Source organism: Arachis ipaensis, chromosome B8 (genome assembly GCF_059453495.1).
Source record: "Arachis ipaensis isolate K30076 ecotype BB chromosome B8, ASM5945349v1, whole genome shotgun sequence".
Taxonomy (NCBI): domain Eukaryota; kingdom Viridiplantae; phylum Streptophyta; class Magnoliopsida; order Fabales; family Fabaceae; genus Arachis; species Arachis ipaensis.
The window spans coordinates 140290012-140308077 of NC_142443.1; the positions used below are offsets into that span (position 1 = coordinate 140290012).

At 27.6% G+C, this 18066-nt stretch overlaps 1 protein-coding gene across 1 annotated transcript; it reads left to right on the plus strand.

Annotated features, from left to right (window-relative positions):
* Positions 1-9550: 9550 nt before the first annotated feature.
* Positions 9551-11358, plus strand: LOC107612495 (uncharacterized). Its single transcript, XM_016314185.3, has 3 exons — positions 9551-9721; positions 9814-9951; positions 11098-11358. The coding sequence occupies exons 1-3, from the start codon at positions 9551-9553 to the stop codon at positions 11239-11241; spliced, it is 453 nt and encodes a 150-aa protein (XP_016169671.1). The 3' UTR covers positions 11242-11358.
* The last annotated feature ends 6708 nt before the right edge of the window (positions 11359-18066 follow it).

Sequence of the window (18066 nt, forward strand, 5' to 3'; positions counted from 1 at the left end):
ACTGATTTTGAACATTTTTAAAACTACTCAACATGTGATTGAACTTGAAGGCTCTATCTGCTTATTGCTGCTGGAGTTAAGAATTTAGCTACGATTCCTTCCATTTTAAGTATTTTTCAATCCAAAGATAGAAAAGAGAAACAAAGAATATCATTGCTGTGTAAACAAATAATTTTAGACAAAGCATTTAAAATCTAAGATAATTAAAAAATTGACAGAAATAGAGAAATGAAAATTCTCTTATATAACATAACACATCTGATTCTATTGATTGAATATTTATAGATATGGAGTTAAATTATATGCAATAAAGTATAAATAAGAAAGTATTTGATTTGGTAAAAAAAATAGAAAAAATTATTTGACTAACTATTCGGTAAAAAAAAAATTTATGAATTAGATTCATATGAATCGACTAACTATCTTTTTTATTTATATCTTTTTTTAAAAAAATAAAAGAGATAAACCCCATTTTAATTTTTTATTTCTAGTTCGGTTCAGTTTGACTTTGGTAGTTTGGCCATAGAATTTTTATTCTTTTTCTATTTCTGAAATATGAGTGTGTGATTTGTTCTAATTGATCTTATTACAAATTCAGAACGGAAATAAAAGATTTGTTATCTTGATAGCGATAGTTTTATTCTCAATATTATTTTATAGGATATGAAATACATAATATATAAAATAGATTTAAAAAATATTTATTTAAGTAAGTGTTTTATTGGCGTACATCCAATAGAAATTGAACCTACCAATTCACTAATTATAAATTGGGTACTTTAACTAGTTAACCACGGATGTTTAGCGGAAATCTTCTTACATGGTGAATAACTAAATTTTTCAATTGAGATGAAATCTTTCATATAAATCAATGCAATTTATTAGGAGGATTCGGTGAAAGGACATCGATCCAAATTTTGGATTTTCAAATTGAGAGAGATCAAGAATTCTCGCTATTTTTTAAATTCATGGACACAATTCAATTCAACGAGATCTTTCATTCACATTTTTTTTCTATCAAAAGAGTTTTATGAAACTCTTGAACTCATGATTTTAGAGTATCCAACTTTCACACAATTCATAAAATTCAACAAGTAATCGATATTTTATGATTAAGGATATAGTATTCTTTAATATTTTAGTTTTTTGAATAAATTTCTACACGAATCAACATAAGTAAAGAAGGAAAATTTTTAAACAATTTTTTAAAATTCATTGTTGAGCTTAATCCTACTAAGCCAAATATGAAAGTACTTATGAGAGAATAAACTGATCTGACCTTTCACAATAAAATAATTGGTAGAACTGCTATTAAAAGACTTATTAATAAATTAATAAATCACTTTGAAATGACATATACATCACATATACCGAATGAAGTAAAAACTTTGAGATTTTGACAAATTACTATTGAAGATAGAATTATTTTACAAGTTAAAAAAGATGTTTAGAATGATAAATTTTACAAACTTAATTTAAAGGAGGCAATGTTACATAATTAAATCAAGAATATTCAAGAGAATTGTACAACTACACCATACTAGAACTATCATGAAATTAGAAACTACAAGAATTATAAGTGATGAAACTAGAAGTTAAAAGAATCACAAGTCAAACTTTATCTCCTAGTCAAAATTGGAGGCTACAAATCAAATTAGAAAAATTATAAACAAGTTGCACTCACTAATTACCTCCATATTAGAAGAATGATGAACCATGAATTGAAAGTTTCAAGATTGATGACTAAAAATTTGAAGCAAAATTGAATAAGGAATTTGACTAGTCAAAGTTTTTACTTGTTTCTTGAATCATTACAACTAGTGCTTAGTTGTTATAAAAATTACTATTTTATTATGAAAGGTTGCCTATATAAAGGCTTCATATGTATGTTGTTAATTATCTCTCGATGAATAAAAATGCTTAGTGTTTGTTTCAAAAATTCTCTCTTATATTCTTATGATTGTTAGTAAGTTTGAGTGATGAAAAATATGATAGTGTCATTTATGTGAGTGAGTAATCTTGGGGCCAATATAGTGTGGGTATTATATTTACATTTGGTATCAGAGCTGGTTAATCTAGCGCCTGGTGTTTGAGAGTTTGTGAGATGTGTGAAAGTTCTCACATAGTTGTTTATTCATAAAGTCAGTATGACAAACACTTTCAATATTGTATGGTCCGGTCCCAAGTTAGATGGAAAACTTGATTATAGTTATTGGGAGACTTTGATGTCTACCCACTTGAAGGCCCAGAACTTATGGAATTTCATTGAACCGAGTTTACAAGAAAGAGCAGATGCTGCCCAACAGAGGAGAGATTAATTTATGCTATCTCAAATTCATCAAGATATAGATTATACGGTGTTCGAAAAAATAGCAAATGCTAAAAGTGCAAAAGAAGCATGGAACACGTTGAAGCTGTCATATAAAGGCGTAGATAAAGTTCAAAAAGCAAAGCTACAGTCTTTCAGAAGAGAATATGAAAGGTATGAGATATCTAGCTCAGAAAATGTTGAGCAATATTTTACTCGTGTTACAAATCTTGTCAATAAGATGAGAGTCTATGGAGAAGATATGCCTGATAGTAAAGTGGTGGAGAAAATTCTTCGCAACATACCGATGAAGTATGATAATGTGGTGACTATGATACTAGAGTCCCACGATATGGATACCATGACGATTTCAGAGTTACAAGGAACCATGGAAAGCCACATCAGTAGAATACTGGAGAAGCTAGAAAAATCAACCGAGAAAGTCCTGAAAAGTCGAGTGAATTTAAACAATGTTGCAGAATCAAACCATACACAAGAAGGATGAGGTCGTGGTTTCAATCTTCAAAATAGAGGTAGATGAAGTTTCAGAAGTAGAGGCTGTGGCAATTACAACCAAGGAAGTTATAATAATTTTACACCACCTAATCTAAGAAAGAGGTGGAACGAATTTTAGGCCTGTCAACCGAGGAAGAGGTCGAGGCAATTTTTATCAAGAAAGAACCAATTTCGAATGGACACAAAGCAGCAGATTGCAGATTCAAAATGGTGAATAACAATCAAGCACACGTTACAGAAAATTAGCATCAAAATATTGATTGATGATAATCCGGGTACTCAGGCTTTATTTTTTACAAGCAATTCATGTGCTGAAGATGAAAATATATGGTACTTGGATAATGCTTGTAGTAATCATATGTCTGGTAGAGATGAGTTATTTTCTTCACTAGATGATTCAGTTAAACTATTATTGAAGTTTGGTAATAGTACAAAGATCCCTATTGAAGGAAAATGGCATATACCAATTAGATTGAAAGATGGTTCTCTGAGTTATATTTCTGATATTTTCTATGCTCCTGAACTTGATTACAATTTACTGAGTATGGGGCAATTATTTGAGAAGGGATATAAGATGATAATTTATCGTGGATATTGCACTGTATTTAATAACAATAGAATGTTCATAAATAAATTAATATGAATTCAACAGAATGTTTCCGTTAAAAATTCAATATGTTTATTCCTCTTGCTTGAGTTCTATGATACTTGATGATAACTGGTTGTGGCACATACGGTTCAGGTATTTTTATTTTTCTGATCTAAATTACCTGTCAAGAAAAGGACTTGTTTCTGGTCTATCACGAGTTCATATTTTCAATTGTGTTTGTGAGATTTGTCAACGGAAAAAGAAGCACAGAGATCTATTCCCTACAGGAAAGCCATAGAGAGCAAGAAGATTACTTGAAATTGTGCATTCAGATCTCTGTTCTGTTGAAGTTCCAAGCAATAGTGGTAGTAGGTATTTTATCAAATTTATTGATGATTTTAGTAGATATACATGGTTATACTTTCTGAATCAGAAGCATGTGATACCTTCAAGACATTCAAGCCATTTGTCGAAAAACAAAGTGGCTGTAAAATCAAAATTCTCAGAACAGACAGAAGAACAGAATATCTTGCATGTTCAGATTACTTTAAGCAACACAGAATTCAACACCAACTAACAACTAGATATACTTCTCAACAAAATGGAGTTGATGAAAGAAAGAATAGAACCATCATGGATATGGTCAGATGCATGCTCAAGTCAAAACAAATGTCTAAAGAGTTTTGGGCAGAAGCAGTCGCAACAGCAGTTCATATTTTAAACAAGTGTCCAACAAAAAGTGTTCGTGATAAAACTCCAGAGGGAGCTTGGAGTGGAAAGCGGCCTTCCATCCATCATTTCATAGTCTTTGGATATATAGCTTATGCCCACATACCAGATCAATTAAGGAAGAAGTTAGATGACAAAGACGAGAAGTGTATCTTTATCGGCTATAGCACAAACTCAAAAGCATACAAGCTGTATAATCCAGAATCAAAGAAAGTGATCATCAGCAGAGATGTGACGTTTGACGAAAAAGGCATGTGGGATTAGAATACAAAGACAGAAAAATGGCTGACTATAATTCCAAATACATGTGATGAAGTAGAAGAAAGGAAACCTGACACAGCTGAACAACCAGAATCATCTAAAAGATCGCAAAGAGAGGGAAGACTACTTGCTAGATTAGCAGATTATGAAGTTGGCAATGACAACGATCCATCCGATGAAGAAATCATAAATTTTTCTCTATTTTCAGATTGTGAGCCGTTGAACTTTGAAGAAGCCTCTAAAGACAACAATTGGAAGAAAGTAATGGATGAGAAAATTCATGCCATTCAGAAGAATGACACATGGGAGCTGATAGATTTATCAGCAGATAAGAAATCGATTGGAGTAAAGTGGGTTTACAAAACTAAGTACAAATCCAATGGTGAAATTTATCGTTTCAAAGCGAGATTAGTTGCTAAGGGATACAAACAAAACCAGGTATCGATTATTTTGAAGTATTTGCTCCTGTTGCTAGATTAGACACTATTCGTATGATTATTTCACTCTCGACTCAAAATAAATGGAAGATACATCAAATAGATGTTAAGTCTCCATTTCTAAATGGCACTTTCGTTGAGCAATCTGCAGGATATGAAGTTTCTGAAGAAGAAGATAAAGTTTACAAGTTGAAGAAAGTTTTGTATGGGTTAAAGCAAGCACCAAGAGCATAGTACAAGAAGATTGATTCTTATTTCACTCAGAATGGTTTCAAAAGATGTCCATTTAAGAATATGCTTTATATCAAGTTCGTTGAACCTGGAGATATCTTGATCGTGTGCCTTTATGTTGACGATTTAATCTCTACTAGCAACAATTTAAAGATAATTGCAGAATTTAAGAAGGCTATGATAAAGCACTTCGAAATGACGGATATGGACTTGATGTCTTATTTCCTTGGCATCGAAGTTCTTCAAAAGGATGATGAAATTTTCATTTCTCAGAAGAAATATGCAAATGATATTTTGAAGAAATTTCAGATGGAACATTCAAAGCCAGTTCCTACTCCAGTCGAAGAGAAGTTCAAGTTGTTGAGAGAAGATAAAGGAAGAGAAATAAATTCTACATATTACAAAAGCTTGATTGGAAGTCTGAAGTACTTAACTGCAACTAGACCAAATATTGTATTTGGAGTTGGATTACTTAGCAGATTTATGGAAGAGCCTTACACCAACCATTTGCAAGCGGCAAAACGGATTCTTCGATATATCAAAGGTACTTTAAATGATGGTAGTTATTATGAAAATACTAATGAAGTGAATCTTGTTGGTTACACTGATAGTGATTGGGCTGGAGATATAGAAACAAGGAAAAGTATTTCGAAATTTGCATTTCATCTTGGTTCTAGTGCAATTTCATGGGCATAAAAAAAATAACCAGTAGTAGCACTCTCTACAGCAGAAGCAGAATATATAGCAGCAGCAAGTTGTGCAAGACAAGCAGTTTGGCTTAGAAGAATTCTTGAGGATTTGAATGAGAAACAAAGTACTCCAACAACAATATTTTGCGATAACAAGTCAGCTATTACACTTTGCAAAAATCCAGTATTTCGTGAAAGATCGAAACATATTAATATTCGGGTTCATAAAATTAGAGAGTTGGTAAATGAGAAATAAGTTGTGATTGAGTACTGTCCCACTGAAGACCAAGTTGCAGATATCTTTACAAAACCGTTGAAGATAAAGTTATTTTACAAGTTGAAAAAGATGCTTTGAATGATAAATTTTACGAGCTTGATTTAAGGGAGGCAATGTTAGATAATTAAATCAAGAATATTCAAGAGAGTAGTACAACTACACCATACTAGAACTATCATGAAATTAGAAACTACAAGAATTATAAATGATAAAACTAGAAGCTAGAAGAATCACAAGTCAAACTTTATCTTAGTCAAAATTGGAGGCTACAAATCAAATTGGAAGAATCATGAACAAGTTGCACTCATCACCTCCATACTAGAAGAATGATGAATCATGAATTGAAAGTTTAAAGATTGATGACTAAAAATTTGAAGTAAAATTGAACAAGAAATTTGACTAGTCAAAGTTTCTACTTGTTTCTTGAATCATTACAACTAGTGCTTAATTGTTATAAAAATTATTATTTTATTATGAAGGTTTGTCTATATAAAGGCTTCATATGTATGTTGTTAATTATCTCTCTATGAATAAAAATGTTTAGGCCTAGTTTGGGTAAACAGTTTAATTAAGTTCTTTTTAAAAAATTAGCTTAAACAATAAATAAATGACTATATTAAAAGTAGTTTATAAATAAGTTATTTTGTGTTTGGGTTTTTAATTCTAAAAATGCTTATTTTAAAAGAAATGTGATAAAAAAAGGTAGTAGTATTATAAGAGAAGTAATTTTTTTAACTTTTCTATAAGCTCCTAAATAGCTTTTTAAAAAGTTACAATTTGATTTTAAAAATTACACCAGAGATTAATACTACTACTTTTCATAAGTCAATAGCTCAAAAAAATTACTTTTAAAGCTTTTCAAACGGGCTTTTAGTGTTTGTTTCAAAAAAAAATTTCTTATATTCTTATAACTGTTACTAAATTTGAGTGATGTAAAATATAATAATGCCATTTATGTGAGTAAGTGATCTTGGAATCAATAGTGTGAATATTATATTTATATTTATGATTTGGCAAGAAAAAGTGTGCTAATGCTAGAAGTGTGTTATATGCCGATAGAGCATAGGTCATTTCAGGGTCTGTTAAAGAGTTCTTTGAGAGTTGGACAGGAGTAGTAGGCGAAAAGTTGGAGCAAAAGAAATGACTAATAGGCTTCTTTGCGGTTTATTTGAAACATTTGGGTGGAGCGAAACAGAAGAGTTTTTGAGAGATTAGAGACAAGTGTTAAAGGTGTACATTATGTCATTCTCGAATTATAGAAAATGATGTGGAGTTGATCCGTTTGGTTGTTAATAGCAATGTCGGAGATGACAACGGATTATCTTTGTTATTTGTGTTTATGTCTTGTTTTTAGTGTCATTCAATCTTTACTGCTCCACTTCATTGTGTTGAGTTCTCTTTGTTCAAAAAAAAAAAAAAAGTGTGCTAATGCCGATGAAGAGTGAAAGAACCTAGAGTGGCTCGTGGATAAAAGAAGAGGATCTAGAGTGGTGCCATAAATAAGAGAAGAAAAAAGTGGAGAAAATGAAAAAGTCTAACCAAGATAAAAACCGCATGCGCAAACTGTTTTGATGTCCAAATAAAACAAAAATGACGCTGCATTTGCTTTTATTGCGCATCAAAATCAAACGCCGTGGTTTTTCTTGTGTCTAGCGTGGCATTAGATGCTACTAGCTATTTCTAACTTATAATACTGGTGAAGTGGTGATACTTTGGAGGTTGTAGCAAGGTAGTTTTTCTTTAGTGACATGCTTCTTTTCAAATTTTGGCATAAATTTTATAAAAAATTCTCTCGTATCTAATAAAATATCCTATAAATATAAAGAGTGTGTTTGGAAAGTATTCAAGTGAGAAAAAAAATTCTTTTTTTTTAAATGAATTCTAATTCTATTTTAGATTCAAATTCATGATTTAAAAGATAAAACAATTAATTGTATGAAAGAAATGAATTGTGTGTTTTTTTATTATTTTGTCTTTGTAGTTTTTTTATTTGTCTTTATTTATTTATTAGGAATAATTTTGACATTTCAATCTTTAGTAATGATAAAATTGTAAATGAGACTTTTTTTAGTCTGATTTAGTTTGAACACTAAGCTGAGAATTAGAATTCTCTTCAAAATTAAAAATTATACTTTTATTGTATTCTAAATTACAGAAAAAAAAATATTTTCTTGTGAAAATTCTACACACTCAAAGTGAAATACCCACTTGAAGGTATGTTATTTTTTTGTTAATCCTTGTGCCTCTTTGACCACGACCATTATTTTTAATCTGTAGAGCCATCGATTATCGATTATCGATTATTTGTAGTCATAAATTGTTTTTAGTCATTTAATCTAGGAAGGAATTTTTTTTTACTAAGCGATGTCATGTATATGATGAAATCCGATAACTTCGCTATCAACTACTACAATTTTTTTATTTTATTACAATTTTTAATTAATCAATGTTTTTTTGTTGCTTACGGATCTTTTTAGTTCCACAGACTAAAAATTAATCTGTCGTGAATTTAATCTTCATTTAAAAATTTGTTGTTTGCCAATAAATTAATGCATGTATAAGATAGATTCGAATTCAAATGAACTAATTACTCCATTAATCCAAATTAATTTTATATTAATCAATGTTAATATTTCCATTAATAGCAAAACTTCATTGATTCTCATAAATGGTCCAATTTAATTCGTAAATCTAAGGTATTATTTAGATGTAAGATGAAAAAAGAGAAAAAAAATTGAAAAAAAAAGAAAATAAAAAGAAAGAAAATAGAAGCAAATAAAAGTGGATTTTTTTGTTGAGATGAAAAAAAAAAAGTAAAAAAAAGAAAAAATTATAATAAAATAAAATTATATTAATACTCTTATCTATATTATATATAAGTTATAATTTATTATTGCTTTTTTCATGTTACACAAAAAATAAATTTGTAATTTATTAATTTTTCATCAATTTTTTTTTGCATGATTGAAGGAAAAATTTTAACATGGATCTCACATCAATTTTTTTCTCTTCCCCCTAACTTCTCTTCTCATCCTATCAAAGAAAAAAATTTACTTTTTTATTTATTTTTTTTCTAAATTTTTTTCCTTCCAAATTTCTTTAATCCAAACATAGTGTAAATCTTTGATTGCCATCCGATCCGTGAAAATGGAATAAATTAAAAAAATAATACTATATATTTAAAGCTTTTTATTAACCAAGTTAAATTAAATTAATTTAACATAACAAAAATCAGTTATACTAATATTATTTTAAATTACCAAGAAACAATAGTTCAAATGGCATAGTCTTCTCATACTCAATTAAAAAATTGCGGGTTCGAGTCTTCATATCTTCGATAAAAAAAAATATTATTTTAAATTTTATTATTTAATTTAATTAAATTTGGTTCATAAAAAAATTTGAATGCAAAACATTACTCAAATTAAAAATAAAAGTGGTCCAAAACTCCAAATCAAACAACTAGCAAATGGAATAAAAAGCCGCAAATACTGCTACGACAATTGAAAAAAAATGGAGTTAGAATGTGTGAAGAAGATGTTAGAGAAAGGAATGGAAAGAGCATCAGTTGTAGATGGATTGCCATGGAAGTTCATAGAACATTTGTGTATGAATGGCCTCCAAATTCATCTCATGGAGCCTGCCCATGTGCTTTGCTCCATGAACATAACGCCACGTTTACTCGTAATAATTATAATCTATACTCTTATCTAATTAAATTATTATTGCTTTATTATGAGAATTGTTCTTTCTTTCTTTCTTTCATTGTTGTGTAGAATTCTAACAACTCTTTTCACGGTGGCGCCGCCGCTTTGCTGGTGGATGTGGTGGGCGCAGCAGTAATTCCATCCCCCATGACTTCCGGAGTTTCTGTTGAGATCAATGTTTCATACTTTGATGCTGCCTATCTCCATGTTAGTGTCCATCACATTTATTTATATTTATATACATCTTTTTTTTTTAAATTAAGAAGAGAAAATACTCATTTTGGTCCTGAAGTTACACTCGAGTCTCAATTTAGTTCTTGAAGTTTCAATTGTCTCAATTTAGCTCCTGAACTTTTTAAATTTTAATCACGTTAGTTCCTACAATGGTTTCTGTCACAGAGTCAATTGAAAAGTTTGGAGACAAAATGGAGGCAATTAAAACTTTAAGAACTAAATTGAGACTCGAGTGTAACTCCAGGCACCAAATTGAGTATTATCTCAATTAAGAATTATACTGAAATTCGCGATTTTTAAGTGGATATGAAAAATTATATTATTTAAACTATAATTTACTGGCATATTTATATACATGTTATTGTTTGGTTGGTGACTTATTTTATGATTTATAATCATTTTTTTCTTTTCTTAAAATAAAAAAACAAAAAAACAAAAGGAGGTGACCTTTAGATTGAATAAATTTTTTACTGAAACAGATTTCTGAAAGATTTTCATTCCCCATACCCGTAATATGAGGCTATTTATTTGCCTATTTTTTTCAGTGAGTTTTTTTATATGATTTTTTTAAAAATTTTAAATAATAAATTAGACTCACAGATTTAAAAAATAATAAAATTTGTATTGAAACATTTTCTTACCGTAAAACAGATTAGAGGATCTAATTTTCACATTTAAAAATTTTTTTAATACTAAAATATAAATTTAATCCTCGAATTTGCATGTTTAAAAAAAAATTAAAAATCACAAATTCGAGGTTTAAATTTGTGATCTCCACATAAAAAATATCCCAAATCTCAATATGGTTGAAAAATATTACTAAAAGCAAACGCCAAAATTAAAAAGCGTATTTATTTTTCTTGTTTTTGTAAAAATTGTTGTATAGAAATTAAATTGTATAAAAATTAAACTGAATATAACTGCATATCAAAAATCATATATTAAAATCAGCTACTAAATGAATTATTAGTATAAAATATACATTAAAATACACAATACACATTAAAAATAAATTAAATAACACATATATTTATACATAAATACATAATAATTAATTTTAGTATATAAATATTATTTTTGATAAGCAATATTGATTTTTTGTTTGATGTTTTTATTTAGGAGGAGATTGAAATCGATGCAAGGCTTCTACGTTTCGGAAAGGCTGTAGCTGTTGTTAGTGTGGAGTTTAGAAAGAAAAAGAGTGGCAAAATTTTTGCTCAAGGTCGACACACCAAATATCTTGCCCTTGCCAGTAAGTTATGATATCAAACATGTCATTGAATAAGCCACCAAATATATATTTTTTGATGATTAAAATTGTGGGAGACATTGTTCTTGCAATTTCAGGAGTTAAGTTGTTATTGTTACGAGTAAGATTGTTATAGGAGAAAAAAAAATGTAAGATCAGGTTCTTCTAAGTTCTCCCAATGTGGCTAATTTTTTTTAAGAATGGACGAAGATGGTGTGTTATCTACTAGAATGATTAGTTTGCGTGTTTTTTTTTTTTTTTAATATGGAACGTAATTTTTTTTAAAATTTTAATTAATAAATCGGACTATCCGATTTGAGTGATAATAAAATTTATAAAGAAATCGAATGTTCTAATTTTATGTAGACTAAATTTTAGAATTTTAGAGTACAAAAATCGAAAAGTCAATTTCACAAAATATAATTTTAAAATTTTTTAAGTTACAAATCGAACCTTTCGATTTAAATTTGGTGTAACTAAATAAATTTTATGGAAGTATGGAATTATCATGTTCTAAGAACCTCTTAAAATTATAATTTTAGATGATTATTAATCTCTATTGATTACCATCTAACTATTTAAATAGGGTTGAAATCAATTATTTATCAAGATTTAGGATATATTTTCGTATTTTTTTAGAGTTAATATTTATGAGTTGTGAATAAAAGATGAATTTTGTTTTAACTTTAATGGTTAACTATAAAATAGAAAATGTTAGTGCCAACAATATTAGTGAAAAGAAAATGAAGAAGAGTTTTGTTTATAATATAAAACAGAGGTACTAAAAAATATTGCTTGCCTAATATTTTTCTTATAAAATTTTAAACCATATCTATTGCCTAAAATTGCCACTAAAAGAGTAAATGGTACACTCATCTCAATTTTTCTTTTAACAAAGAAGAACTTGAACTATATTATTTTTGTTTATGAAAAATGTTGAATTTATTATTTTTGTTCATCATTTTTATTCATTAGTCTACTTTTTTTAATCTAATAATTTAACAATATATTTTAACTTATATTTTTAAATATTAATGTTTAAATAATAATAAAAAATAATAAATTTTGATAATTTTTTAGTATTTTTTTAAATATATTTTTTATTTAAAATTTTTATTTTATCATTTTTAACATGATCGAAACAATAAGACAATAAGGCACGGAAAACAATTTTTTTTCCTAAAGAGACAACACAAGAAAAAAAAGGTGGTAAATTGTTCACGTCAATATTTATTTTTTCATTTCAGGCCAATAACTTTTTGTTCTTGTAATGTGTCTTTGTTGTAAATATTAGTTTGTTCTAGCCAATTTTATATATCTAATAAAATTTATTATTTTTATTCTTGATCAACAAAAATATTTTCGTACTAAATTTAAAATTATAAATTTTAAATGCTAATAATAATAGTATAAAAACAAAATATTAACTTAAAATACTAGTTAATATTAATAAATATTAATCTTGTAATATTTTTCTTAGTATTTAAGTAAAAATTTACATGCAATTACTTTTATGGACCATGCATTCTATTATTTTGTTTTAAAAAATTTTGTTAATGATTATATTTATTAGATATTTAAAATTATAAAGACTTTAGTGTTTGTGAATTTAGAAATCATAATTTCTTTTGTCTTTAAAAATTATAAGTTTATTAAAATGTTTGTAAAATTATATTTTTTAATATTTAATAATTAAAAACAAAAATAAATATTAGCGGACTTTAGGATGGGATAGAAATTTGGCTGCGTTTGTTTATAGAGATAGGACATTGAGATAGGGATACAGAGACACAAAATCGTGTTTGGCAGAGGAGACATGGACAGAGACAATGTGTCTAGAGACACTGAATTAGTGTATTTTGTGTCCATCCTGACAGGAAGGACACAGAGACACTAACAAGGGACACAATTTATTTTTTATTTTTTTTCATTATTCTTGTTAATTTTTCATAATTATATTTTTTATTATTATATTTTTCATCTCAAATTTTTTAATGAAAAAAAATGAAAATAAATTGAATTTTCATAATTTGCTCTAGTTTATCGCCAAACAGAATACAAGAACACAAAATTTTGTGTCTCTATCCATCAGTGTAGTGTCTTGTCTTATCCTATTCTCAGTGTCTTGTTCTGCTCTTGAAAACAAACGCAGCGAGACAGACTACAATCAAATGGCGTGCTTTTGGTGGAGCGAGACGGGACGGCCTTTTGCCACCCCTAATTATGAAAAAAGAGGTAAATACCAAATCGGTATAAAAAAAATTATGACACTAACAAAATAGTACCTGAATTTTTTTATTAACAAAATAGTCCTTGAAAAATTTTAAAATTTAACAAAATTGCCAAACTATAAAAGGAGGATGTCACAGTAAATGAAAAACGTTGATATGACCGTCGAAGAGAACTTCGATGATGGCAAAGAGTTTCGATGTTTCCAGTGGAAGGAAACGCAACGACGAGGTGCTGCCATGTCGAAGGCCGGAGGGGATGCAGAAGGAACACAACGGCATGTTGAAGAAGAAGATAAAGCGGCGAACACGAGAACGCGACGAGGTATTGCCATGGCTGAAGCGTTTTGAAGAAGAAGGAGCGGCGAACAAAAAAAAACGTGACGAAGTGCGGCAGTGTGTCATGGCGATCTTCTTCTTCTGCTACTGTAGCGGAAGGGGACGCAGTAACATGTTCAAGAAGAAGAAGAAGCAGCGAACACGAAGAAAAAGAAAAAGAAGATCGTCGGAGCTTTCTGCCATTATCAGAACTCTCTTTCGATGGTTACATTAACGTTTTTCATTCACTATGATGTCATTCTTTTATGATTGAGTGTCTTTGTCAATTTTTAAAATCTTTTAAAAATTATTTTATTAACAACAAAAATCAGGTATCATTTTATCATTATCAGAATTTTTTAGATACTAATTTAATATTTACTTCTATAAAAAAAATAAGATTATATTTTAATTCATCTAAAAAGGTACGACCTATAATTAAAAGCACATAAATTAGTCACAAAAAAAAGCACATAAATTTATAATTTTTTTTTCCACTTACAGAAATTAATAAATTATAAATTAATCTATTTAAATAAAAAAAATTCTTTTACACCGGATAGCAGAACTGAAACTTAAAAGACTAAAAGTGTTTATATTTATATTATAAATAAAAATGCAAATATACTTTTAAGCCACTAATATAAGTGTAAGAATTTAATTTTATACAATATAATAATATATTATTATATTAGAAAAATAATTAATTTTTAAATATATTATTTAAAAATATATAAATATAATTATATATTTACGTAAAAAAATTTAATATTTTTAATCATTAGACAAAGAATAAATATATTTATCCAGTTATACATTCAAATAATTTTATTACATCCAAGTACATCAAGTCATTTAATTTATGTTATGGGATTTTGTCATCTTCTTCTTTCTCCTTTTCTTCTTTTTTTCCTTTTTCTTTTTCTTCATATTTTTTTTATTATCATCATGGTCACTACCACTATACCACTATATTTATCTCTTTTTCCTCTTTTTTTTTTATTTGAATTTTTTTCATTTACTCCTTTCTTTTTTTCTTTCTCTCTATTATTATTAGGGTCGTTCTACAGTACAGATGCAAGTTGGTACAGATATACAGATATTCTTTTTGGTTCACTATTAGATCGACAGATAGAAATTGGTGTCAGGGCTTGTCTGGGTGATGGTGGCTGTGGCTTGAGTCAAGCCTATCCATTGCTAGTGTTAGTTGGTGGATTTCTGGATTGGGTTGTGGCAGCATTGGATTGGATGTTCTAAATAATGAATTGGACCTCAAATGTTTGGATTTTGTTAATAGAAAAAAAAAAAGAGAAAGCAGCCCATGTTTAGCAATCAGCAGTAATAATGGAGTCTCAAATGGAAATTTATGCTGCCTTCATGTCAATTTATTTTTTTAATACTTTCTAATTCTTTTCATATTTATCTGATTTAGAACCATTTATTTTTATTTCGAGAAATCGAGATGATTTAAAAAGTTTATTTTAAAATAGCAAAATTTATATCACATTTAATTTAAATTGTAAAAAATTTTAAAGATTGAAACACAAGAATAGAAAAATTAATATAAAGTTTATATATAACTTTGCAATGATCTATATTTTTAGATCTACTACATTAAGATATTAAGTTCGTAGACATAATCCTAATATTTGTATGAGATTAATGAGATAGCATAGAAACTTAATTGTGTTAATTTTTTTAAAATAGTTTTATTAGTCTTTTATTGAATAAATGACCATTTATATCAATAAAAAATGAAAATACTAACATATGTATCTACACTAGATCGAAACTAAACTTGTATCTACGTAAGATGTTTTTCGTGTGATAAAAGTAGGGGTGGCAAAACGGGTCGAGCTCGTCGGGCCGATCCGCTAAACCCGCTAAAAAGGGCGGGTCGGGCTAGGATTTGGAGCCCGCCAAATTAAAAAAATCCGCCAAACTCGCACCGCCAAAGTGGCGGGTTTTCGTGGGACGGGACTGGCCGGTCCGTGAGGCCGAAGACTTTTATTTTTATTTTTTTAATTAAATAATAGAGTGATTACTATTATGAAATTAATAATTATAGAATTTTTAAACATTTTTTTTCATTTTTTGTTTTTATTGTTCTTTTAGTTATTAACTTTATTTATTTTATTTTACAATTTCGTATATATGCTCAAATTATGTGACTTATTTTTTAAAATAAAGATGATTCTATTGGCAAATATTATTTTAAACAATTTTATTAAAGTTAAAATTTAAAAAAATAGTAAAAAAATTATATTATAATTTAACTATTTTTTATTTGTATTTAATTTTTTAATTATTATTTTTTAGTTAATTTTAATAATTTTTATTAAAAAAAAAAAGTCAAGCGGGCTAGCCCGCCAATCCGCCATAAAGAGAGGCGGGCTAGCATTTTGAACCCATGTTAGTTGGCAGGGCGGACCGGTCCGTCCCGTTTATGGGGCGGGCCGGCCCGCTTTGCCACCCCTAACAAAAGTACCCTACGTGGCACTCTAACCCTCCAAAGACAAGGTACTTTTGTCACACGGAAGGCATCGAGGACAAGTTTAGTTTCGATCTAGTGTGGATACATATGTGAGCGTTTTCATCTTTTATGTATACAAATGGTCATTTATTCGTCTTTTATTTATGTTCTTTCAAAAATATAACTTTATTATCTTATTACTATTTATTTCTTAACATTATTACTATCTTATTATTATTATTATTATTATTATTATTATTATTTGATAAAAATAAAATATAGATAAAGAACCAGTTTACCAATCAATTTTTTTTATACATTTTACTTCAGTAAAAGTATTTATTCAGCATAAAAATAATTGTCATAAGATCTTTTATTTTTTGAAAATGCTTATTTTGTATTGAATAAATAATATGAAATATATATATATTTTTCAAATATAGAAAAATAAATAAATAAAATAAAAATATTATTTGAATATTCTAAAGAATAAAAAAACAAAAAATTAATCATCTTAAAAAAGAAAGACATAAAAAATGTTAAATAGTAATAGTTTCCATTATGTTGTTAAACTTAAACTACTACTCTACTTCCCTTATTTTGTTTCATGCATTATATATACTTTGCTCCTAGGTTCAAATTTTTTATATTCGTCACGGATAGTATATGATCCGATAATATGACATAATATAAAATATAATATTTTTTAAAAAATAATAAAATTATAAATAATTAAAGGCATTCAATATAAAATTAAAAACATAATTTTTTAAAAAATTAGTCAAATAAAAATATCTAAAACTTTTTTTTTAACCATTAAAATTTAACTTATCTAATCAATTAAATTGCGTATTAGTTTACTAGAATAAATCAAACAAGAGCCGAAGTATATATGTGATCCTATTCCCCAACAAACCAATAAAACATTCCAATTTCCAACATTAACTAAATGTCTAAATATAATACTGATACTAATACGGTGTCCGAAAAGAAAGCTATATTAAACTAACATATAATTATATAAGCAATAGGGAAGGGAAATAATAATAATAATAATAATAATTATCCTAATTATACTCTAATAATTATATTCAATTAATTGATATACATAATATTAAATTATATGATACTTAAATATTTAATCAAATCAATTAATTGATATAATTAATCTATTATAATAAATTATATTTAATGTGTTAAAAGAAATAAATCAAAAAATATTTTTAGAAACATGCCACGTCAACTTTATCATTAAGTGCAAAAATCCAATTTTTATATAATAGAATAGATAGATAGATTTGTCATTCGGTAACTTCATTAACAATTTTTATTTAAATATTGACCAAACATGTTTATGAAAATTTATCAATTTAGTTATTAAGTTATATTGAAAATATAGTTTATGTAATTGAAAAAATGAACTAAATTAATAGATTTTGATAAATATATCTAGTTAAAATCTAATTATTTATGTCAAGTATTATGTATGTTGTTAATTAATATTTTTATTATCAATTGTTGATGAAAATTGTTAATGAAATTACTGAAGGGCAAATATGATTAATTTGTAATATTTAAAGGATCAATTTGATGGAAAAAAAATTTTAGGGATGAATTTAAAGAATGTCCCGCCTTTCAGGGACTAATTTGACTATTAACTCAATTAAACTTAGGTTTAATTACTCTGTTGGTCCTATAATTTTGCGAAATTTTCAATTAGGTCCCTATACTTTTTTTCTTTTTAATTGGGTCTCTGCACTAATTTTTTTTCAATTGAGTCTCTACAGAATTTAAAGAATGTCTCGTCTTTCAGGGACTAA